Source organism: Nerophis ophidion, linkage group LG11, assembly GCF_033978795.1.
Source record: "Nerophis ophidion isolate RoL-2023_Sa linkage group LG11, RoL_Noph_v1.0, whole genome shotgun sequence".
NCBI classification, from domain to species: Eukaryota; Metazoa; Chordata; class Actinopteri; order Syngnathiformes; family Syngnathidae; genus Nerophis; species Nerophis ophidion.
Window position 1 is genome coordinate 5,692,574 of NC_084621.1, and position 26,209 is coordinate 5,718,782.

Genomic DNA, 26,209 nt, shown 5'->3' on the forward strand with positions numbered 1-26,209 from the left:
CCACAAGGGAGGGGGGGACATAGGAGAAAGAAAAGAAGCGGCAGATCAACTGGTCTAAAAAGGAGGTCTATTTAAAGGCTAGAGTATACAGATGAGTTTTAAGATGAGACTTAAATGCTTCTACTATCGATACGTCAGGGGTGTCAAACTCATTTTAGCTCAGGGGCCGCGTGGAAGGAAAATCTGTGCACACGCGGTCCGTAAAATTATTAAAATCCGTCAGGCTTGGACAAAGGAATGAAGTCAGATGCAGACTAGGGCTACTTAGTAGGGCTTTTATTTTGACGGCTCTTTCACCTCCAGAGTCGGAGTAATACAATATCTACAAATAACAAAAACGGTCGGTGAAAAAGGTTCCAAAAAAGGGAATAACCGAGAATCACCCCTAAAAGGAGAAAAATACAAAAACAAAGAAAAACTATATTTTGCGCCGTCGCTGCTATGAAACTTATTAACATAAAACGCTCCAACAGGAGGAAGAAAACAATGACTATGAAATTTCATACTAATCTTAATCCAATAATGGTAAACAAAAAATCACTCGAAAAATTTGAGGAAAGAAAGATTAGTAGGAAAAAAAATGATAACTCACTACTTCGGTTGAAAAAAAACTAAATAACAAAATTCACTCTACTAAGGAGGAGAAGAAGTCAAATTCCAAATAGCAGCGTGGGAATTCAGGATCCAGGAAAATAACCGTGGGACGAGGCAAGGCATGGACATAGACATGGAAGCGAGACAGGCACGAACACTCTAGGGGGGAGGCGTGAGCTTATATGACACATGAGGGTAATGGGAAACAGGTGGAAACATACAGGGGTCAGGGATCATGTCAGACTGATGACACAAGAGGAAGGGCAAGTGGTCTGAAACAAGAAGAATTGCTTTTCAAAATAAAACATGCAATTAAGAAGACAAAAAAAACAAAAAACAAGACAAAACATCCCTCACCGCAGTGTGACAGAATCATGGCATTAAAACTAAAAAACAAAAACTTCAGATTGTTTTTTTTGTCTTACTTTGGTCAAAAATAGAACACATTCTGAAAATAAAATTACATTAAAAATAAAAATACAGGCCGCGGTAAAGTTTTGATCCAGGAAGGAAAGAAGAAAATGAATGAATGTTTATAACTGAATACATTTACATATACATAAAACAATTGTTTTCTTTTGTATTGTTTTTTCAAGTGAATTAAGTAACGTTTATGACAACCTTTTTCCAAAACACAATAGAATGTGAGATGTAACAGGATAATGCATACATTTATCATTTGTTTTCAAAACGGTTACAAAAAAATGGGACCCCAAAAATGTACTGTGGGGCCCCATTTTTAATGACTTGATGGAATAATACAGAAATATATATTGCAAAAATCGAAAAACAATTCTGGATCTAATTGTCACCCCAAGAATCCGAACAGAATCGGGAGTTGTCGTAATATTCACATGACTAATAAATAGTATTCAGTAAAAAAATGTTTTACATTTAGTCCTTAATAACTTATTTTTTGTTGAGCAATGCAATAATGCCGTAAGATGACATTTTTAAATTGCAAATTTTAGAAAATTGCTTCACCAAGTACTTGATGGGGTCCCTGGGACCCCATTTTGAAAATCCTTAGTGCCAACACTGATTTAGATTTTCATTAAGGATCCCCATTAGCTGGTTGCCACAGCAACCCACTAGTCTTCCTGGGGTCCACAAACTCAATACAATTACAAAAAAAAGCATATAATTATAACTACACAACACAGAAAAAAAAATTAAATTAAAAATAAAACTATCAATAAGAAAACAACCAAATAATTTACAGTCACAGAATAATAATTACCATATAAACATAACAACACAATACAGAACCAAACAAAAATCATTTACGGACTCAGAAAAAATATGACTTCCCTTTTAAAAAACAGTTTACTTTCAATGCTGGTTAGAATTTGAGGCAGGTTATTCCAGAGCGATACAGATCTATAAATAAAAGATTTCCGCAAAGCATTCTTCCTGGGACGAGGGAGTACACAATGCCCCTCACTACACCCCCAGGTATTATGATTATGATGGAGTATTGGTGCGTGCAAAACAGCAGCAGGCGGCTGTGGCCTGCGGGCCGGTTCTAATACTAATCAAATATCAGGCATAAAGGGCCTTGACTTTGACACCCCTGCGATACACAGACATCTTTTATAAAACATTTATTATATTCACTAGGGATGTGCCAATCAATCAGTCGCTGAACAGTATCGGCCTATTTTCGCCGATTAATGCCTTTTAATTCCAATCCGACACCATTGCTAGCGCTCCCGGCTGACAAGCGGCTAGCAGCTAATTATGTGAAGCCGCTGCTCTAAGCTAAAAATTAATCATGTTCGTTAGGGCAAATAAACTGCATGTCTTAGTATGTTAAGTATCATTAGCAAGTACCATTATCACTGGAGGACAGGGTTTAACATGGCACACACATTGAGATCAAACCAGGAGCAGGGATGCTAATAGCTAAGCTAACCACTAAGTGAGCAACTGTCACGCCAAATTACTTCTCCCTACAAAAACCTTCCCCCCCCCCATTTACTTCCGGGGTCATGATTAATACAGACATTTTGTTAACGCTATATTATAAAAATATAACGCTATATTATAAAAATATAACGCTATATTATAAAAATATAACGCTATATTATAAAAATACAGACGTTTTGTTAACGCTATATTATAAAAATATAACGCTATATTATAAAAATATAACGCTATATTATAAAAATATAACGCTATATTATAAAAATACAGACGTTTTGTTAACGCTATATTATAAAAATAAAACGCTATATTATAAAAATATAACGCTATATTATAAAAATATAACGCTATATTATAAAAATACAGACGTTTTGTTAACGCTATATTATAAAAATATAACGCTATATTATAAAAATATAACGCTATATTATAAAAATATAACGCTATATTATAAAAATATAACGCTATATTATAAAAATATAACACTATATTATAACAATATAACGCTATATTATAAAAATATAACGCTATATTATAAAAATATAACGTTATATTATAAAAATATAACGCTATATTATAAAAATACAGACGTTTTGTTAACGCTATATTATAAAAATAAAACGCTATATTATAAAAATATAACGCTATATTATAAAAATACAGACGTTTTGTTAACGCTATATTATAAAAATATAACGCTATATTATAAAAATACAGACGTTTTGTTAACGCTATATTATAAAAATATAACGCTATATTATAAAAATATAACACTATATTTTAAAAATACAGACGTTTTGTTAACGCTATATTATAAAAATATAACGCTATATTATAAAAATATAACGCTATATTATAAAAATACAGACGTTTTGTTAACGCTATATTATAAAAATATAACGCTATATTATAAAAATACAGACGTTTTGTTAACGCTATATTATAAAAATATAACGCTATATTATAAAAATATAACGCTATATTATAAAAATATAACACTATATTATAAAAATACAGACGTTTTGTTAACGCTATATTATAAAAATATAACGCTATATTATAAAAATATAACGCTATATTATAAAAATACAACGCTATATTATAAAAATACAGACGTTTTGTTAACGCTGTATTATAAAAATATAACGCTATATTATAAAAATACAGACGTTTTGTTAACGCTATATTATAAAAATATAACGCTATATTATAAAAATATAACGCTATATTATAAAAATATAACGCTATATTATAAAAATATAACGCTATATTATAAAAATACAGACGTTTTGTTAACGCTATATTATAAAAATATAACGCTATATTATAAAAATATAACGCTATATTATAAAAAACAGACGTTTTGTTAACGCTATATTATAAAAAAATTTAAAAAACAATTTACAAACACAAGCTACGGGATGACATAAGAGGAAACGTGACCCCGGAAGTAAATGTGTCATCCCATAGCTTGTGTTTGTAAATTGATTTTTAATTTTTTTTCATAATATAGGGTTAACAAAACGTCTGTATTTTTATAATATAGCGTTATATTTTTATAATATAGCGTTAACAAAACGTCTGTATTAATCATGACCCCGGAAGTAAATGGGGGGGGGAAGATATTTGGCGTGACACAACCAAGAAATACGTGCTTAGTAAAGTTTAAAGTGTAGATGGAACCACGTTAGAGGAGAAATAAGCAGTATTTAACAAGTAAATTAATAATAAGAGGGTGGATCGATCCATAGATTGTGGTGTGGATACCAAGGACAGTATCAGGATTAGGGGTGTCCCCGTACTACTTTTTCACTTTTGATTCAATACCTATATCGCAGGATTGGGTATAGGCCTACCATGAATTTAAATAACGTGGACCCCGACTTAAACAAGTTGAAAAACTTACCATTTAGTGGTCAATTGTACGGAATATGGACTTAACTGTGCAATCTCCTAATAAAAGTATCAATCAATCAATCAAAAGACGATATTGACATTGGTCCATTACGATATCAGCACAAAACAGAAAACAATGGTATGAAAAACACTAAACTAGTTATTATTAACTGTCTGGAATGGTCTTATCCTGTCTTAGCTTGGTTGGTAGAGTGGCCGTGCCAGCAACTTAAAGGGTCGCAGGTTCGATTCCCGCATCCGCCATCCTAGTCACTGCCGTTGTGTCCTTGGGCAAGACACTTTACCCACCTGCTCCCAGTGCCAGCCACACTGGTTTAAATGTAACTTAGATATTGGGTTTCACTATGTAAAAGCGCATTGAGTCACTAGAGAAAAGCGCTATATAAATATAATTCACTTCACTTCACTTCTTTAATTGAAGTGGAGTGTTAATTGTTTTTCGGCAACACCCAGTGGTGACAATAATTTGATGAAGTTAACATCTTGATGAAGTAAGTTGAATGATGCGGACACGTTTGTTACTGGATACTCTCTAGTACGCTTCTGCTTTGGAGACTTCGTATCTGCATTTATTTGCGCCTATAGTGATTTAATATGTTGATATTGACAAATGTGGTGTTCAAAAAAGGATATTTTTTAAGTACTGTATATCTAGCTTGTCTGCTAGGTGTGCTTAGCCGTTGTGTAGCTTCTAGCGCCTAATAGTCTTTAGCAGTAATTCTCAAATAGTGATACATGTACCACTTGCTCCATCTGGTGGTATGTCAAAACAAAATCACTTGATAAAAGTACAGTGTTTTATTTTCCTAAATTCATACACAGTGTTACTCTTCAAATTCAGTTGGTACAAAATGCGGCTGCTAGACTTTTGACAAGAACAAGAAAGTTTGATCACATTACACCTGTACTGGCTCACCTGCACTGGCTTCCTGTGCACTTAAGATGTGACTTTAAGGTTTTACTACTTACGTATAAAATACTACACGGTCTAGCTCCATCCTATCTTGCCGATTGTATTGTACCATATGTCCCGGCAAGAAATCTGCGTTCAAAGGACTCCGGCTTATTAGTGATTCCCAAAGCCCAAAAAAAGTCTGCGGGCTATAGAGCGTTTTCATTTCGGGCTCCAGTACTCTGGAATGCCCTGCCGGTAACAGTTCGAGATGCCACCTCAGTAGAAGCACCTTAAAACTCATTTGTATACTCTAGCCTTTAAATAGACCTCCTTTTTAGACCAGTTGATCTGCCGCTTCTTTTCTTTTACTCCTCTGTCCCCCCCTCCCTTGTGGAGGGGGTCCGGTCCGATGACCATGGATGAAGTACTGGCTGTCCAGAGTCGAGACCCAGGATGGACCGCTCGTCGGGACCCAGGATGGACCGCTCGCCTGTGTATCGGTTGGGGACATCTATACGCTGCTGATCCGCCTCCGCTTGGGATGGTTTCCTGTGGACGGGACTCTCGCTGCTGTCTTGGATCCGCTTTGAGCTGAACTCTCGCGGCTGTGTTGGAGCCACTATGGATTGAACTTTCACAGTATCATGTTAGACCCGCTCGACATCCATTGCTTTCGGTCCCCTAGAGGGGGGGGGGTTGCCCACATTTGAGGTCCTCTCCAAGGTTTCTCATAGTCATCATCGTCACTGGCGTCCCACTGGATGTGAATTCTCCCTGCCCACTGGGTGTGAGTTTTCCTTGCCCTTTTGTGGGTTCTTCCGAGGATGTTGTAGTCGTAATGATTTGTGCAGTCCTTTGAGACATTTGTGATTTGGGGCTATATAAATAAACATTGATTGATTGATTGATTGATTGATTGAGAGGAGCCAGATGAGGTGGTTCGGGCATCTGGTCGGGGGGGTTGCCACATTTGAGGTCCTCTCCAAGGTTTGTCATAGTCCTCATCGTCACTGGCTTCCCACTGGGTGTGAGTTTTCCTTGCCCTTATGTGGGTTCTTCCGAGGATGTCGTAGTCGTAGTGGTTTGCGCAGCCCTTTGAGACATTTGTGAGTTAGGGCTATATAAATAAACATTGATTGATTGATTGAAATTATGCGTAATGTTACGGTGGCCAAAAATATGAAATATGTTTACATAAATAAAACATCTGCCTTGTTTTTAATGAGTACTTAGGCCTACTGCGTCGCTGTAAGTTAATGTTGGTCATTATGGTGGTACTTGGACACTGTATTTTTTTTAAGTGGTTTTCAGTAAATAACATTTGAGAACCATGGGCATATAACCTACAGTGTATGTCTTTTGTAAATCATTTCACTGAATTACAAGAAAAGACAAACCTTATGTGCTTACTGGAGGACATTTAAAGTAAACGCTTGTATCAGAGATTTTAGATGCAAGTCAATAAAATCCAATACTTGTTTTTGGCTGATATCTGACAGCATATCCAATATCAACATCATCAATAAATCAAAGTGTATTTTTATAGCCCTTAACTACAAGTGTCTCAAAGGGCTGCACAAGCCACAACGTCATCCTCGGCTCAGATCCCACATCAGGGCAAGAAAGAACTCAACCCAATGGGATACAATGAGAAACCTTGGAGAGGACCACAGATGCGGGGACCCCGGTGCAATGGACGTGGAGTGGATCTAGTTAATAGTGTGAGAGTCCAGTCCATAGTGGGGCCAGCAGGGGGTCATCTTGAGTGGAGACAAGTGAGAGATGTCCCCAAATGAGTGGTCCACCCCGGGTTCTGACTTTGAACAGCTAGCGCTTCATCTGTGGTCAGCTAATAACCGCAGAGCAGAAAAAGAGACGGCAGATCAACTGGTCTAAAAGGGGGGGTCTATTTAAATGAGTTTCAAGATGGGACTTAAATCGGGACACCCCTAATCAGGCTATGATCAATACTAGAGTGATATTTTTTTCTCAAAATAATTTATTTTGTTCTGTTTTTGTTAACGTTTACACATTTCCTCGTCCAGTAATTCCTTGGACACAGGAAGACAACTATTTGGACGAGTAGCAGGTATTAGTTTTTACATTTTGTGTAGTTATTGACTTAATTTTTTGGTTTAAACAAGTGTATGTAATAAACGTGAATAAGGAGTTTAAATGTTGTATTGGTATCGTTAAACTGTTAATAGCATTCACCGTAAACACATTTAAAAACGTGCAGGTAATACATGTGATCGGTATTGGTCGATCCCACTCACGAATGGTCGAAAACCCTTATCGGAACATCCCCATTGGGTGACAATTTTGTCACGATCGGGTGTGCAGCCTGTTGCGGTTTGTTCTCCCGGGATGCAAAACTTACAACTCCGGACGAAAGCTTGAAGGTCGGACTTGATTTACCCTTCATAAATCATCCAACTACCAAGGTACAGGCAAAAACAACAAAACGGCAAGCGTGCCTAACAAACGAGAAGGTAAGACTTAGCATAGGCTAGGGAACAGACAAATCTTACTTGAAATGAGCGTGAAGCAAACAATGAAGCCACGACAAGTGACCGGAAAAGGCAGGCTTAAATAGAGTCTCTGATAAGCAACAGGTGAGCGTAAAAGGCAGGTGAAAATCATAAGTAACCATAGTGACTAAACAAACTCAGGAGGTGCACAAACAGGAACCAAAGGAGTCTGTCAGGTTCAAACACCGACGACATCTATTAATCGGACAAGACGCAAGGAATCATGCAGAGACCGAGTTCAATTTAGCTCATGAGGAGAATGCATGGCACTGAACACTTTAGTCACAGTCTCGCCCTATTCTCTAAGGTTCAGCTCCCGCCTCCCTCATTTTATTCAGAATTCCATAGTTAACATCACTGAGGCCGCTTCTAAGAGGAGTGGTCACATATATTATGCAAATCAGGTCCAGGACGCACAGTACGTGACGGAATGGGCTGGGGCTTTGTGATTTCGCCTTGTCCCCGCTTTGTCCGCGTGTTGATAACATCTGTGGCCTTAGACAAGAAGTTTTGTCCTTGCATATATTAGGAAAAAGTCCAACTTGAGCCCAATAGCTAATAACTGAAGCAACGGACTTTAAGCATACTAAATTTAGTGTGATTATACATACATAATTATTCTAACAGAGTCCAAAAACAAACCGAACATAACCAAACACAACATGATCCGGACCACGGATCACGACAACCAAAAAAAAAAGGCCCAGACTGGGTCGAGTTCACACCTCGCATAAAAAATGTGATTAGTCAAACATCTGTTAAACAACTGGAGTCTCACTCGGACAAATCAAATCAAGTCATCACATGTGATCGGAGCGCCATCGACCTCTCCTAATGCAGTGTCACTTCAATTTTTACGTAAATAAATGAGAATGATCTTCTTGTCAGGACCGTGTCGAGTGAGGGCGCCGGCAGAATCTTCACGAGGGGCGAGGGGAGCGGGAAGCGTGTGACTCGCCGCAAATGAATATTCGTCCAGAAGGACAATGGATTTAATTTTCAGAACCTTCTGGGTAGAACTTGCCTTTGATATTAGATTGCTTATTTTATTAATGATATCAATTTGAACCTGCTTTTTAAAAGGTTTTAAAAGCATTTGAAATAGTTTTGTGAAATGCATTTTATATAATCACCATCATAATACAATGTATTTACAAACCCCGTTTCCATATGAGTTGGGAAATTGTGTTAGCGCCCCCCGTGACCCCAAAAAGGGAATAAGGGGTAGAAAAGTAAATATAAACGGAATACAATGAATTGCGAATAATTTTCAACCCATATTCAGTCGAATATGCTACAAAGACAACATATTTGATGTTTAAACTGATAAAAAAAAAAAATTGTGCAAATAATTATTAACTTTAGAATTAAATGCCAGCAACACGTGACAAAGAAGTTGGGAAAGGTGGCAATAAATACTGATAAATTCGAGGAATGCTCATCAAACACTTATTTGGAACTTGCCCCAGGTGTGCAGGCTAATTGGGAACAGGTGAGTGCCATGATTGGGTATAAAAAGAGCTTCCAAAAAAATTGCTCAGTTTTTCACAAGAAAGGATGGGGCGAGGTACACCCCTTTGTCCACAACTGTGTGAGCAAATAGTTAAACAGTTTAAGGACAACGTTGCTCAAAGTGCAATTGCAAGACATTTAGGGATTTCAACATCTACGCTCCATAATATCATCAAAAGGTTCAGAGAACCTGGAAAAATTACTCCACGTGAGCAACATGGCCGGAAACAAACATTGAATGACATCAAAAATGACATCAATCTCTCTTGTTATAGTCTTATTTTACTGTTGTATTTTTATTCCCATTGTTGCTTTTTATTTTTTATTCTTATTGTAATATTTCTCTATTTTGTTTCCATTTAAACCCCCATTATTTACTTTTTAGTTGTTTTTTTTTTTTTAAATTGATCTCAACTCTGTGCACTGCTGCTGGAATTTAAATATTCCTGAAGGAACTCTCCTGAAGGAATTAATAAAGTACTATCCATCTCTCTAAAGAATATCACTAAATGAGCTCAGGAACACTTCAGAAAACCACTGTCATTAAACACAATGTGTCGCTACATCTGTAATTGCAAGTTAAAGCTCTACAATGCAAAGTGAAAGCCATTTATCAACAACATCCAGAAACGCCGCCGGCTTCTCTTACACATCTGTGAAGTCACCATTAATTCTGAAAAGTACATACAGGTTTTGGAACGTCTTTTTCATGTACGCCCCTGCTTATTTCAGCAAGACCATGCCAAGCCACATTCAGCACGTGTTACAACAGCGTGGCTTCGTAAAAAAAAGAGTGCGGGTACTTTCTTTGCCAGACCTGTCTCCCATCGAAAATGTGTGGCGCATTGTGAAGCGTGAAATACGACAACGGAGACCTCGGACTGTTGAAAGTTTTGTTTTCTCTTTTGTGCCTACGGGTCGGTTTAGTTTGCATTTTGTAACACCTAGTTCTCGAACTAGCGTCTTCGGTTTCCTTTTTGTTAGCTCCAGTGTTTTGTTTCTTAGATCATTGTTGTAGAATAAATCTGTTAAAACGTACCTTTGCTGTGTTCAATTTTGACGCATCCTCGAGGGAATCGAACCCGGTTTAGTTTGCATTTTGTAACACCTAGTTCTCATACTAGCGTCTTCGGTTTCCTTTTTGTTAGCTCAAGTGTTTTGTTTCTTGGATCATTGTTGTAGAATACATGTGTTAAAACGTACCTTTGCTGTGTTCAATTTTGACGCATCCTCGAGGGAATCGAACCCGGTTTAGTTTGCATTTTGTAACACCTAGTTCTCATACTAGCGTCTTCGGTTTCCTTCTTGTTAGCTCCAGGGTTTTGTTTCTTAGATCATTGTTGTAGAATAAATGTGTTAAAACGTACCTTTGCTGTGTTCAATTTTGACGCATCCTCGAGGGAATCGAACCCTGTTTAGTTTGCATTTTGTAACACCTAGTTCTCATACTAGCGTCTTCGGTTTCCTTCTTGTTAGCTCCAGTGTTTTGTTTCTTAGATCATTGTTGTAGAATAAATGTGTTAAAACTTACCTTTGCTGTGTTCAATTTTGACGCATCCTCGAGGGAATCGAACCCGGTTTAGTTTGCATTTTGTAACACCTAGTTCTCATACTAGCGTCTTCGGTTTCCTTCTTGTTAGCTCCAGGGTTTTGTTTCTTAGATCATTGTTGTAGAATAAATGTGTTAAAACGTACCTTTGCTGTGTTCAATTTTGACGCATCCTCGAGGGAATCGAACCCGGTTTAGTTTGCATTTTGTAACACCTAGTTCTCGAACTAGCGTCTTCGGTTTCCTTTTTGTTAGCTCAAGTGTTTTGTTTCTTAGATCATTGTTGTAGAATAAATCTGTTAAAACGTACCTTTGCTGTGTTCAATTTTGACGCATCCTCGAGGGAATCGAACCCGGTTTAGTTTGCATTTTGTAACACCTAGTTCTCGAACTAGCGTCTTCGGTTTCCCTTTTGTTAGCTCAAGTGTTTTGTTTCTTAGATCATTGTTGTAGAATAAATCTGTTAAAACGTACCTTTGCTGTGTTCAAGTTTGACGCATCCTCGAGGGAATCGAACCCGGTTTAGTTTGCATTTTGTAACACCTAGTTCTCATACTAGCGTCTTCGGTTTCCTTCTTGTTAGCTCAAGTGTTTTGTTTCTTAGATCATTGTTGTAGAATAAATGTGTTAAAACGTACCTTTGCTGTGTTCAATTTTGACGCATCCTCGAAGGGAATCGAACCCGGTACCGCGATGCCACACGGGCGTAACATCAATCAATCAATGTTTATTTATATAGCCCCAAATCACAAATGTCTCAAAGGACTGCACAAATCATTACGACTACAACATCCTCGGAAGAACCCACAAAAGGGCAAGGAAAACTCACACCCAGTGGGCAGGGAGAATTCACATCCAGTGGGACGCCAGTGACAATGCTGACTATGAGAAACCTTGGAGAGGACCTCAGATGTGGGCAACCCCCCCCCCCTCTAGGGGACCGAAAGCAATGGATGTCGAGCGGGTCTAACATGATACTGTGAAAGTTCAATCCATAGTGGCTCCAACACAGCAGCGAGAGTCCCGTCCACAGGAAACCATCTCAAGCGGATCAGCAGCGTAGAGATGTCCCCAACCGATACAGGCGAGCGGTCCATCCTGGGTCCCGACGAGCGGTCCATCCTGGGTCTCGACTCTGGACAGCCAGTACTTCATCCATGGTCATCGGACCGGACCCCCTCCACAAGGGAGGGGGGGACATAGGAAAAAGAAAAGAAGCGGCAGATCAACTAGTCTAAAAAGGAGGTCTATTTAAAGGCTAGAGTATACAGATGAGTTTTAAGGTGAGACTTAAATGCTTCTACTGAGGTGGCATCTCGAACTGTTACCGGGAGGGCATTCCAGAGTACTGGAGCCCGAACGGAAAACGCTCTATAGCCCGCAGACTTTTTTTGGGCTCTGGGAATCACTAATAAGCCGGAGTCCTTTGAACGCAGATTTCTTGCCGGGACATATGGTACAATACAATCGGCAAGATAGGATGGAGCTAGACCGTGTAGTATTTTATACGTAAGTAGTAAAACCTTAAAGTCACATCTTAAGTGCACAGGAAGCCAGTGCAGGTGAGCCAGTACAGGTGTAATGTGATCAAACTTTCTTGTTCTTGTCAAAAGTCTAGCAGCCGCATTTTGTACCAACTGTAATCTTTTAATGCTAGACATGGGGAGACCCGAAAATAATACGTTACAGTAATCGAGACGAGACGTAACAAACGCATGGATAATGATCTCAGCGTCTTTAGTGGACAGAATGGAGCGAATTTTAGCGATATTACGGAGATGAAAGAAGGCCGTTTTAGTAACGCTTTTAATGTGTGACTCAAAGGAGAGAGTTGGGTCGAAGATAATACCCAGATTTTACATAAAACAAAAACGGGAAAGAATTCCACTTTCAAAGCTTCAACAATTAGTTTCCTCATTTCCCAAACGTTTATTGAGTGTTGTTAAAAGAAAAGGTGATGTAACACAGTGGTGAACATGCCCTTTCCCAACTACTTTGGCACGTGTTGCAGCCATGAATTTCTAAGTTAATTATTATTTGCTCAAAAAAATTAAGTGTGAGTTTCAACATCAAATATCTTGTCTTTCTAGTGCATTCAATTGAATATGGGTTGAAACTGATTTGTATTCTGTTTATATTTACATCTAACACAATTTCCCAACTCATATGGGAACAGGGTTTGTAATTTACTGACTGAGAATGAAGAAGTGAGTTGTACTTATTTAAAATGTGTGCTAACCATATTGATAATGACTAATATGTTTCATTTCCGTCTCCCCAGGTGTGATGCACGTAAAAGTACCTTCCCTCCATTTGTCTCCATGCAACTGCAATAAACATGTGTGTGTTCTTTTGTCAATCGCCACAGGTTTAGTCCCTACGAGTGGTATAACCCCCACCCTTGCAACCCTGACTCGGACGTAGTGGAAAACAATTTCACCCTGCTAAATAGTTTCTGGTTCGGAGTTGGAGCTCTCATGCAGCAAGGTAGACGCCTCTGCCTGCCCTTTATTCCTAGCACAAGTCCCACGTTTTGCTGGGGGGTCAAACTCGCACTTGTCCCGCGCCCCGACGCATGGGAGCCTCTGTGCATGTCGCCGGAAGCATCATTGGTAGCGTTTTTTTTAGAGCATGCTCGCGCACTCAGATTTCTTTAAGCATTAGAACAGGTAAGTTTATAAAAACTGAGGGCTTCAAACGACTAAGCCGTGGGAAGTCATTGAGAACGAAATATCACCTTGAATCATTGAAGATGCATGCAATAGATCAGGTGTCGCCTTCATTTCCCCTAAGGCAGGGGTAGGGAACCTATGGCTCGAGGGCCGGATGTGGCTCTTTTGATGACTGCATCTGGCTCTCGGATAAATCTGAGCTGACATTGCTTAACCCGAAAAATAACGAATAATTCCACTGGTAATCACAGGGTTAAAAATAACGTTCAAAATACAAAACATCCTCATGCATTTTTATGTTCAAGAAGTTGCGTTAATGGTAAGAAGTAATTTATTTATTATTGGTTAGTGTGGGGTTCTTCAGACCACCAAGCACCGACATGAGAGCCTGTTTCAGGGTTACAATATTGTTTTACTTTTCAATAAGTCGCTCGGTTGCTTTCCAGGAATTGTCTTTTTCTCTTTCGTTCTCGCTCGCGCTCTGGCTCCAGCCCCAACCACGTCCCTCCTCCTGGCTGCCGTTTGTAAACAGAGCGACAGGTGATTAGATAACCAGGCCCAGCTGGGCCATCTACGCACCCGTCGCTGATTTCGAGGCCGGTTCTGGCAAGACCTTGGGCGGCGTAGCTCGGTTGGTAGAGCGGCCCTGCTAGCAACTTGAGGTTCGATTCCCGCTTCCGCCATCCTAGTCACTGCCGTTGTGTCCTTGGGCAAGGCACTTTACCCACCTGCTCCCAGTGCCACCCACCCCCAAAAAAAATTTTAACTTAGATATTGGGTTTCACTATGTAAAATGCCATAGATGCCTAAACCACAAAAACCTCCCCTTTTTCATGACAAAGAAAAAAATAAAAAATAAAAAATAAAAATACCCCCCCCCCCCCCCCCAGCCGGGCCACGGGACAAATTATTAAGGGTTGACCGGTCCGCAGATACAAAAAGATTGGGGATCACGGTTTAGCTCGGTTGGTAGAGTGGCCATGCCAGCAACTTGAGGGTTGCAGGTTCGATTCCCGCTTCCACCATCCTAGTCACTGCCGTTGTGTCCCTGGGCAAGGTACTTTACCCACCTGCTCCCAGTGCCACCCACACTGGTTTAAATGTTATTTAGATATTGGGTTACACTATGTAAAGCGCGTTGAGTCACTAGAGAAAAGCGCTATATAAATATAATTCACTTCACTTCACCCCGCTTCGCTGCAGGCCACGCCCCTTCCACAGTTAGCTTCAAAATAACAATAATATTACAAAGAATAAGAGACTTATTATAGTCTAGAAATGTTGGTCTTATTTAAAAATGCACGCGTTTAGTTGTGTTCAGTGTTAAAAAAAAATATTATATGACTCTTACGGAAATACATTTTGAAATATTTGGCTGCTTAGCTCTCTCTGCCAAAAATGTTCCCGACCCCTGCCCTAAGGGATTAATGAGTATCTCTAAATGAGGAGTTTTCAAAGCAGCGGACGATGAGTTCAGGGCCTGGAATGCATGGTTCTGCCTTGCTTTTTGCCACGGAATGAAGCCCAATCACGACGATTCACAGATTGGATGGTTAGAAATGTAGCAAAAAATAAGAAGTAGAAGGTTCAAAACATGTTTTTCTCTTGTGAAAATTCTCAATTATTCAGGTCGTTGTGTTCTCAGGGCATCGTATCGATCGCAAAAGGACTGTTTAGATTGTTTTAGAAGTAAAATAGGTATGGTCTGAAAATTAAATCTCTGATTTTTCCCTACTTTTTAAAGAAACCAACGAATACCAATGACAAAAATGATCCAAAACAAGTTTTAGACTTAGACTTTATTGTCATTCAAATTTGAACTTTACAGTACGGATAAAAGCAACAAGTTGTTGCATTAGCTCTTTGTAGAACAGGTTAAAAGAACAATAAGGTGCATATATAAATCTATTACTGTACGGATAAATATATTTCATTATTGCATATGTATCCACGTTTATGGATGTATGTTATATTGTCTTTATAGTCTGTTTTTGGGGGGAATTGAGGGGATTATTATGATGCGTTCAAGAGTCTTATGGCCTGAGGGAAGAAGCTGTTACAGAACCTGGAGGTTTTGCTATGGAGGCTGCGGAACTTCTTTCTAGAATCCAGCAGTGAAAACAGTCCTTGGTGGATGTGGGTGGACTAATTTTCTGAGCCCTGGTCAGGCAGCGGCTTTTTGCGATCTCAAATTGTAATTGATCAAAAACTAGTAGTGGGAAATGACAGTTTCTTACTCTTAGAAAAATTCCAATTCTTTCAATACCAGATATAAAGTGTACTTTTAATGCAAATATTAAACAAAAACTAAATCTAAGGATAAGATCACGGGTACAAGCGGCCGAAATGAATTTCCTCCGCCTTAGAGATAGGGTGAGAAGCTCTGCCATCCGGGAGGAACTCAAAGTAAATCCGTTGCTCCTCCACATCGAGAGGAGCCAGATGAGGTGGTTCGGGCATCTGGTCAGGATGCCACCCGAACGCCTCCCTAGGGAGGCCACGGGGAAGACCCAGGACACGTTGGGAAGACTATGTCTCCCGGCTGGCCTGGGAACGCCTCGGGATCCCCCGGGAAGAGCTAGACGAAGTGGCTGGGGAGAGGGAAGTCTGGGCTTCCCTGCTTAGGCTGTTGCCCCCGCGACCCGACCTCGGATAAGCGGAAGATGATGGATGGATGGATGGATAAATCTAGAGCTTCCTCTGGGAGGCAATATTTATGTAAAAAAATGTAGCAATTTACATTGCATGCAAATAAATAATCTCCAATATTGAGTTTCTGCGATGTCCAGGGTGTACCCCGCCTTCCGCCCGATTGTAGCTGAGATAGGCGCCAGCGCCCCCCGCGACCCCAGAAGGGAATAAGCGGTAGAAAATGGATGGATGGATGGATATTGAGATTAATAATGTAGTTAATATAGCATTATAGCTCGGTTGGTAGAGCGGCTGTGCCAGCATCTTGAGGGTTGCAGGTTCGATCCCCGCTTCCACCATCCTAGTCACTGCCGTTGTGTCCCTGGGCAAGACACTTTACCCACCTGCTCCCAGTACCACCCACCCCAAAAAAAAAATGTAACTTAGATATTGGGTTTCACTATGTAAAACGCTTTGAGTCACTTGAGAAAAGCGCTATATAAATAAAATTCACTTCACACTTCAATAAAGTGCAAACTTAAAACTTTATTGTCTTAAAAGAAAAAAAAAACTTATATAAACAAAATTGCAGCATTGCAGATAAATAAACTCCAGTACAAATCGATAAGCTTAATACATTTGAATAAAATACTGTAAATAAAAATGATGTATTATAGATTTTACGCAAATAAAGGTACAAGTAAATAGTTTACTGTATAATCTGGGCTCCCTGTAGATATATACTGATGTTATATACAATGTACACTTCATGGCACATGTTATTTATCACTATATTGATGATTAAATAATTTATACTTCCGCAATAGTTTTGCAGCAGCGCGAGCTGTCTGGTTTGGACGTGCAGAGCGACTACTTCAGTGTTCGTAATGTGCATTGTTCTCCTTTTTCATCATACATGGTACTTAGTGTATATGATTTACCCACAATACATTGCTTTTTAGGTGGAGTTTATTGTTGTTGCGGTTAAGTTCGCACCGTATTAAATTGCTTTCCCCCCCACTCAGCTCGATAAATAAGTTTGTTGTGCTGCTGCCTTTATTGAATATTACACCTAGACTTAGACAAACTTTCATGATCCACAAAGGGAAATTGTTCTACACAGTAGCTCAGATACAATATTAATATGTGGATACGATATTCAATAATAGATATTCTATCATCCTGTGAAATTTGTCGGATTACAGTTGTGATCTGAAATGTGATCATTTAATGATCGTAAAAATTGGAAGTTTGAACACTAAGACTGCCCCTGTAACTACTTGGTATTGGATCGATACGGATATTTGTAGTATCGCCCATACATACACACATTTATATATATATATATATATATATACATATATATATATATCTTGATTGGATTATCCAGAGAATAGTGCTCGATACCGTGGTAGAGCGCAATATGTAGGTGTGGGAAAAAATCACAAGACTACTTCATCTCTACAGATCTGTTTCATGAGGGGTTCCCTCAATCATCAGGAGATTTTTCCCACACCTACATATATATATATATATATATATATATATATATATATATATATATATCCATCCATTTTTTACCGCTTATTCCCTTATGGGGTCGCGGGGGGCGCTGTCGCCTATCTCAGCTACAATCGGGCAGAAGGCGGCGTACACCCTGGACAAGTCGCCACCTCATCACAGGGCCAACACAGATAGACAGACAACATTCACACTCACATTCACACACTAGGGAAAATTTAGTGTTGCCAATCGACCTATCCCCAACTGCATGTGTTTGTTTGTGTGTGTATATATATATATATATATATATATATATATATATATATATATATATGTATGTGTGGGAAAAATCACAAGACTACTTCATCTCTACAGATTGGGGTTCCCTCAATCATCAGGAGATTTTATACATTATATACATATACATACATACATACATATATATACATACATACATACATACATACATACATACGCAAGAAACCTGATTGCCCTCTCAACTATAGAGGGCAATCAGGTTTCTTGTGACAGCTACATTCCTTACATTCCTTCCTCAAGGAATGTAACTGTCGCAAGAAACCCGATTGCCCTCTCAACGACGGGGTGCTTACAAACATCAGTCGTTTACCAAGCAAAGGTAACACGCAAGGTCATTAACACATCCGACACGTACGTAGGATTAACCGAAGGAGCGATTAAAACCAGATGGAATAATCACAAGGCCTCCTTGAGAAACCAGACTTTGCGGAATTCTACAGAACTCAGCAAGCACATTTGGAACCTCAAAGACAATAATGTTGAATATTCAATAACATGGCAAATTCTTGCATCCAGCACACCTTACAACAGTGGTAATAAAAGATGCAACCTATGCTTGAAAGAGAAACTGTTTATTATACATCATCCAGACCTGTCATCCCTCAACAAGCGCAGTGAAATCATTTCAACATGCCGCCACGGACGGAAACACTTCCTAGGTAACACATGAGCCAATCACCACGCCCTACGCCTGCCTGTACCCACCCACTCTGTGCCCTATATAAACCACTGTATGTGAATGCTTCCATTAAAATCTGATGATTGAGGGAACCCCTCATGAAACAGTTCTGTAGAGATGAAGTAGTCTTGTGATTTTTCCCACACCTATATATATATATATTTATATGTATATATGTATATAATATATATATATATAGAGATATTTCGCCTCCTATTCGAGCAAGTTTCATCAGTTCATGCTCACAGTCTTTGAAAGGGCACCTATACTGTAGTTTGGGAGCCTGGTGCAGGATCCAGCACGGGGACATGCCCAGACAAAAATGGTTTTGATCTATTGTCATGCAAAACGACAGCGAAGTGAGACCTCTGCCAGCACAGAAACAGTCATCAGGGATACCGCCATCCTTGTTTGCTGCTCAGATGAGAGGTGAAACAAAACGTCTGCTGTGACAATCTGAACAGTCAAGTTGCGAATCGAATAAACACCCTAAGAATATTTGTGTTTGTAATATTTTGCATTTCCGACTTGATTCGAAACCACAGTAAAAGATGAATGATTGAAATAGTTATTTAATAATTTTGTTTCAGAAAGGATATAATCAAAATGTAAAATATATCCGCTTCATTCGAACCAAAGACGGTGGATTAGAGGCGTTAAAACATCCTCAGGAAATAAGACGGTACTCATTCATTTTATGTTCGGATGTGTTTCGTTTTATGGTAACTGTGCGACGTAGAGAGGCTCCCCGGCCGGGTGGCTTGCCCCTCGCCCCCCAGAAAACTGTGAGATGTGCTGTTTGGTCATGACGTTACCTTGGGTACATGACAGTCAGCCCCAACCAAGTTTAGCTTGGGTTACTTTCAAACCTCAAGGATCGACCTTTTTGTCTGTGCCAGTTACTGCAGGAGGGTAAGAGTCTGTTTTAAATAATGTGTTTATTTTTCTTCCATAACCGTGCGAAAGGTTGTATTTTGCTTGAATCTCATTTTTTTTTTACATGGTGGTTTATGATTGGACAAGGTGTGCAGGTAGTCACACTAAAACTGCATGCCTTCTTTGCAAAAAACCTGACTATACATGTTTCACTTACGCCAACAACTCTTCAAAGTGATTTAGTCGTCGATATACGTTTTTCTAAACCAGGGGTGTCAAACGTGAGGGTAAGGTCCTGACTTAAACAATGCTGAAGAAACAAGTCCTTGTCAGAAAACCAACACATTGAGCTGAACTGCACTCATTTTGTCAAGAGGAGTGGTCAAAAATTCAACCAGAAAGTTGCCAAAAGCGCCTTAAACTTGGCAAGGGACATGTAAGCAAACATTAACATTGCTGTATGTAAACTTTTGCCCCAGCAGATTTAGTCAAATTTTCAGTAGACCCATAATAAATTCATAAAAGAACCAAACTTCATGAATGTTTTTTTGCTCCAATCACAAAAAAATATTTATTCACCCATTCATTCTTTAATTCTCAAAATAATCTTACTTATCTCATCGTATGGAATAAAACTTCAACAATTATGTATCTATTTATTTTTATTTAATTACTTATGGAGTATATTGTGAAGACATTGAGAAGAGGAAATGAAGAAAAGTTTTAGCAACTGTTATGTAAAAGAAAAGGATTAAATAAGCTCTGCTTCTTCCTAGTTCTTTTCGAAAATGTTGGAAAGAGAAACTGGAAATTGTTGTATGCTTGTAGGGACGGCGTGGCGCAGTGGGAGAGTGGCTGTGCGCAACCCGAGGGTCACTGGTTCAATTCCCACCTAGTACCAACCTCGTCACGTCCGTTGTGTCCTGAGCAAGACACTTCACCCTTGCTCCTGATGGGTGCTGGTTGGCGCCTTGCATGGCAGCTCCCTCCATCAGTGTGTGAATGTGTGTGTGAATGGGTAAATGTGGAAGTAGTGTCAAAGCGCTTTGAGTACCTTGAAGGTAGAAAAACGCTATACAAGTACAACCCATTTATCATTTATTTATTTACTTGCATGTTCGAAATAAACTCATACTTATTTACTTACTTACGACTTAAAAATAAGATTTGTAGAAATGATTGGAAACTCAAGACAGCCATGACATTATAAATACTGATAAAGTTGAGGAATGCTCATCAAACACTTATATGGAACATCCCACAGGTGTGCAGGCTAATTGGCAACAGGTGGGTGCCAGGATTGGGTATAAAAACAGCTTCCATGAAATGCTCAGTCATTCACAAACAAGGATTGGGAAACAGTCAGCACTTTGTGAACAAATGTGTGAGCAAATTTTCAAACAGTTTAAAAACAACATTTTCTCAACGGGCCATTGCAAGAAATTTAGGGATTTCACCATCTGCGGTCCGTAATACCATCAAAAGGTTCAGAGAATCTGGAGAAATCACTGCACATAAGCGATGATATAACGGACCTTCGTTCCCTCAAGCGACATCAGTGTGTAAAAAATCACCAAAAAATGATTCCCGGGCGCTGCACCGCTGCTGCCCACTGCTCCCCTCACCTCCCAGGGGGTGATCAAGGGTGATGGGTCAAATGCAGAGAATAATTTGGCCACACCTAGTGTGTGTGTGACAATCATTGGTACTTTAACTTTAACATTATGTTCTGTACAAGTGTACGTAAACTTATGACCACGACTGTATATTTGATGTTTGTGTTTATCCATTCTCAATTCAAACGGATTTTTGCCATGTATTATTTGGTATAATAATAATAACACCTTAACAAAACAGCTTACATGTTACAAAATCTCCTTTTGGTTGCTGAGGTATGACACATACATGCACCAAGTAAGCATATACATGACCTAAAAAGTATATCTTTACAAGCGTATGTAAACTTTTGACCACGACTGTAAGTATAAAAAAACCCCAACATTATATAATTAGTGCATTTTCTGAATGTGCTCGTTATACAGGTGCTGGTCAAATTATTAGAATACCATGGAAAAAGTTGATTTATTTCATTAATTCCATTTAGAAAGTCAAACTTGTAGAATGTATACATTCATTCCAAACAGACTGATACATTTCAAGTGTTTTTTTGGGCCAAAAAGGAGATGATTATAGCTGACAACCAATGAAAACCCTAAATTCAACATCTCAGAAAATTAGAATATGGTGAAAAAGTGTAAAAGCAAGAGGGATAACCGCGCCCTGGAGAGGATTGTCAAACAAAACCGATTCAAAAATGTGGGGGGGATCCACAAAGAGTGGACTGCAGCTGGAGTCAGTGCTGAAAACCCTAAAATTCAACATCTCAGAAAATTAGAATATGGTGAAAAGGTCAGATATTGAAGACACCTGGTGCCACACTCTAATTAGCTAACTAACTCAAAACACCTGGAAAAGCCTTTAAACGGTCTCTCGTTTTGATTCTGTATGACACACAATCATGGGGAAGACTGCTGACTTGACAACTGTCCAAAAGATGATACTTTAAAGAAGGAGGGCAAGACACAAAAGGTCATTGCCAAAGAGGTTGGATGTTCCCAGAGCTCTGTGTCCAAGCACATTAATAGAGAGGCGAAGGGAAGACAAAGATGTGGTCGAAAAAAGTGTACAAGCAAGAGGTATAACCGTGCCCTGGAGAGGATTGTCAAACAAAACCTATTCAAAAATGTGTGGGGGACATCCACAAAGAGTGGACTGCAGCTGGAGTCAGTGCTGAAAACCCTAAATTCAACATCTCAGAAAATTAGAATATGGTGAAAAGGTCAGATATTGAAGACACCTGCTGCCACACTCTAATTAGCTAACTAACTCAAAACACCTGGAAAAGCCTTTAAATGGTCTCTCGTTTTGATTCTGTATGACACACAATCACGGGGAAGACTGCTGACTTGACAACTGTCCAAAAGATGATACTTTAAAGAAGGAGGGCAAGACAAAAAAGGTCATTGCCAAAGAGGTTGGATGTTCCCAGAGCTCTGTGTCCAAGCACATTAATAGAGAGGCGAAGGGAAGACAAAGATGTGGTAGAAAAAAAGTGTACAAGGAAGAGGGATAACCGCGCCCTGGAGAGGATTGTCAAACAAAACCTATTCATAAATGTGGGGGAGATCCACAAAGAGTGGACTGCAGCTGGAGTCAGTGCTGAAAACCCTAAATTCAACATCTCAGAAAATTAGAATATGGTGAAAAGGTCAGATATTGAAGACACCTGGTGCCACACTCTAATTAGCTAACTAACTCAAAACACCTGGAAAAGCCTTTAAATGGTCTCTCATTTTGATTCTGTATGACACACAATCATGAGGAAGACTGCCGACTTGACAACTGTCCAAAAGATGACCATTGATACTTTAAAGAAGGAGGGCAAGACACAAAAGGTCATTGCCAAAGAGGTTGGATGTTCCCAGAGCTCTGTGTCCAAGCACATTAATAGAGAGGCGAAGGGAAGACAAAGAGGTGGTAGAAAAAGTGTACAAGCAAGAGGGATAACCGTGCCCTGGAGAGGATTGTCAAACAAAACTGATTCAAAAATGTGGTGGGGATCCACAAAGAGTGGACTGCAGCTGGAGTCAGTGCTTCAAGAACCACCACGCACCGACGTATGCAAGATATGGGCTTCCTTGTGTAAAGCCACTCTTGAATAAGACAACGTCAAAAGCGTCTCGCCTGGGCTCAGGACAAAAAGGACTGGACTGCTGCTGAGTGGTCCAAAGTTATGTTTTCAAATGAAAGTACATATTGTATCTCCTTTGGAAATCAAGGTCCCAGAGTCTGGAGGAAGACAGGAGAGGCACAGAATCCACGTTGCCTGAAGTCCAGTGTCAAATTTCCACAATGGGTAATGGTCTGGGGTGCCATGTCATCTGCTGGTGTTGGTCCACTGTGTTTCCTGAGGTCTAGGGTCAATGCAGCAGTCTACCAGGACGTTTTAGAACTTTTTATGCTGCCAATTTTATGGAGGTGAAGATTTTATTTTCCAACATGACTTGGCACCTGCACACAGTGCCAAATCTACCAGTTCCTGGTTTAAGGACCATGGTATCCCTGTTCTTGATTGGCCTGCAAACTCACCTGACCTTAACCCCATAGAAAAGCTATGGGGTATTGTGAAGCGGAAGATGCCAGATGCCAGACCCAACAATGCTGAAGAGCTGAAGGCCACGATTAAAGCAACCTGGGCTCTCATAACACTTGAGGAGTGCAACAGTGATTCTCTCCCGGAAAAGGGTGGAGTGCCATCTCCGGGTTGGGGAGGAGACCCTGCCCCAAGTGGAGGAGTTCAAGTACCTAGGAGTCTTGTTCACGAGTGAGGGAAGAGTGGATCGTGAGATCGACAGGCGGATCGGTGCGGCGTCTTCAGTAATGCGGACGTTGTACCGATCTGTTGTGGTGAAGAAGGAGCTGAGCCGGAAGGCAAAGCTCTCAATTTACCGGTCGATCTACGTTCCCATCCTCACCTATGGTCATGAGCTTTGGGTCATGACCGAAAGGATAAGATCACGGGTACAAGCGGCCCAAATGAGTTTCCAGGTCTCTCCCTTAGAGATAGGGTGAGAAGCTCTGCCATCCGGGAGGAACTCAAAGTAAAGCCGCTGCTCCTCCACATCGAGAGGAGCCAGATGAGGTGGTTCGGGCATCTGGTCAGGATGCCACCCGAACGCCTCCCGAGGGAGGTGTTTAGGGCACGTCCAACCGGTAGGAGGCCACGGGGAAGACCCAGGACACGTTGGGAAGACTATGTCTCCCGGCTGGCCTGGGAACGCCTCGGGATCCCCCGGGAAGACCTAGACGAAGTGGCTGGGGAGAGGGAAGTCTGGGTTTCCCTGCTTAGGCTGCTGCCCCCGCGCCGACCGACCTTTGATAAGCGGAAGAAGATGGATGGATGGATAGTCGTAACTAATATTCTAATTTTCTGAGATACTGGATTTGGGATTTTCAGTAATTTTCAGTACTAATCATCAAAATTTAAAGAAATACACATTTCAAATATATCACTATGTGTGTAATGAATTGATATAATATGTAAGGTTGATGTTCTGAATTTAATTACTGAAATAAATCAACTTTTTCATGACATTCTAATAATATGAACAACACCTGTATTTTTAAACAAAGAAAACAATCTGAAGTTGTCTTTATTTTTAAGTTATCATGCCGGGATTTTACCGTCCCGGCCCGCTCGGGAGTAGATTTTTCTCCCAACATTAGTTTGACACCCCTGTTCTAAACACATTCACAGACCCAACAAGTCCAATATGGAACTGCTCAGATCGTCATGATCATTACGACCAGTTATACTCAGCCCTAACCCAATTCGTTGATTAAAAATGCAGCCATAACACATTAAAAGTCGACATTTTAGTCCGAATGAAAGAGTTCCCTTGAACCCCCAATAACTATTCATTTCCAGCTGCGCTCGTTTTTTTTTTTTCCCCTCCTGCATGCTGATTGAGTTCCTCGCAGAGGGAATGGAGCGCATCGTTCTTAACCTTCTATCTTTATGGCGCTTTATTAGCTTTTCCTGCGAATGAATGTGCAAAACCCCACCTTTCAATTGTTTACGCTTCTTAAGTGAAACGGACTGGGCTCGAGGAATTGCACCGAGACTCTCATTGCCTTCTCCCCACAGACTGCACATACCCGGCAAACGTAGATCTGTAAATGATCATTAAAAAAATAACACATTATTATGATTCCATTAGAATACAGAGCGCATGAATTATAACTAGGGCTGGGCAACGATTAAAATTTTTAATCAAAGTTAATCGCACTATTTGTCCAATTAATCGCGATTAACTGCATTGTATACGCAAAGCCCAATAATGAATTCAAAAGTAGTGTGTAGTGCACCTTTATTGGAATATTCTCCCACATGAACAAAAGCGCAAAAAAAATTGTTGTGGAAACACAATTTAAGTCAGTCCTTGTTAAGCAGTAGCAGTTAAATAGCATATTTTATGAAAATCAACTCCAAAAATGTAAATACAAACATTTAAGCTTATTGCCACTGCCAGGGTATTTAAGTTATCCTGTTTGTTATGGAAAATAAATATAATCTACATACAAATCTCTGAGCCACAATCATAACATCTGAACAGGCAATTTCTGAGGATTTTATGTTTAAAAAAACTATATTATAGGTAGTGGGCTGTTTTAGGGAATTTTTGATCAAATTATCCGTAGTAGCAATATTAATAATGTTGTGTTTATTCTGCGTAGTGCACTTAAAATAATTATGACCATATCTAGGAATTGATATGATGGGAATTTTCCGATTGTTTGCTTGGTGCTTTGATAAACTGAACGCATCATATACATGGTACTATATTGTGATGTTATGCGCCAGGGGAAAAAAAGAACTACCCTACCCAGCATGCAACAGGAGTGACGAGCATGCGCGGTAGCCCGGTATAGGTTGTGTGTCACCATGACGGCATCTTGTATGTTGTGATATGCACGCTCTGAAAGTAAACGTTAAGAACTCAGCCAACACTCCTGGTCTGCATTATTCATAAATAGACAGACAAC

At 39.8% G+C, this 26,209-nt stretch overlaps 1 protein-coding gene across 2 annotated transcripts in view; it reads left to right on the plus strand.

The window, feature by feature from the left end:
* Positions 1–26,209, plus strand: part of grik2 (glutamate receptor, ionotropic, kainate 2) — a 607,548-nt gene that overhangs the window by 483,625 nt on the left and 97,714 nt on the right. For both annotated transcript variants that reach the window (XM_061914965.1, XM_061914966.1), the window contains exon 13: positions 13,293–13,411. In XM_061914965.1, the coding sequence (XP_061770949.1) occupies positions 13,293–13,411 (119 nt within the window). The remainder of the gene's footprint in view (positions 1–13,292; positions 13,412–26,209) is intronic.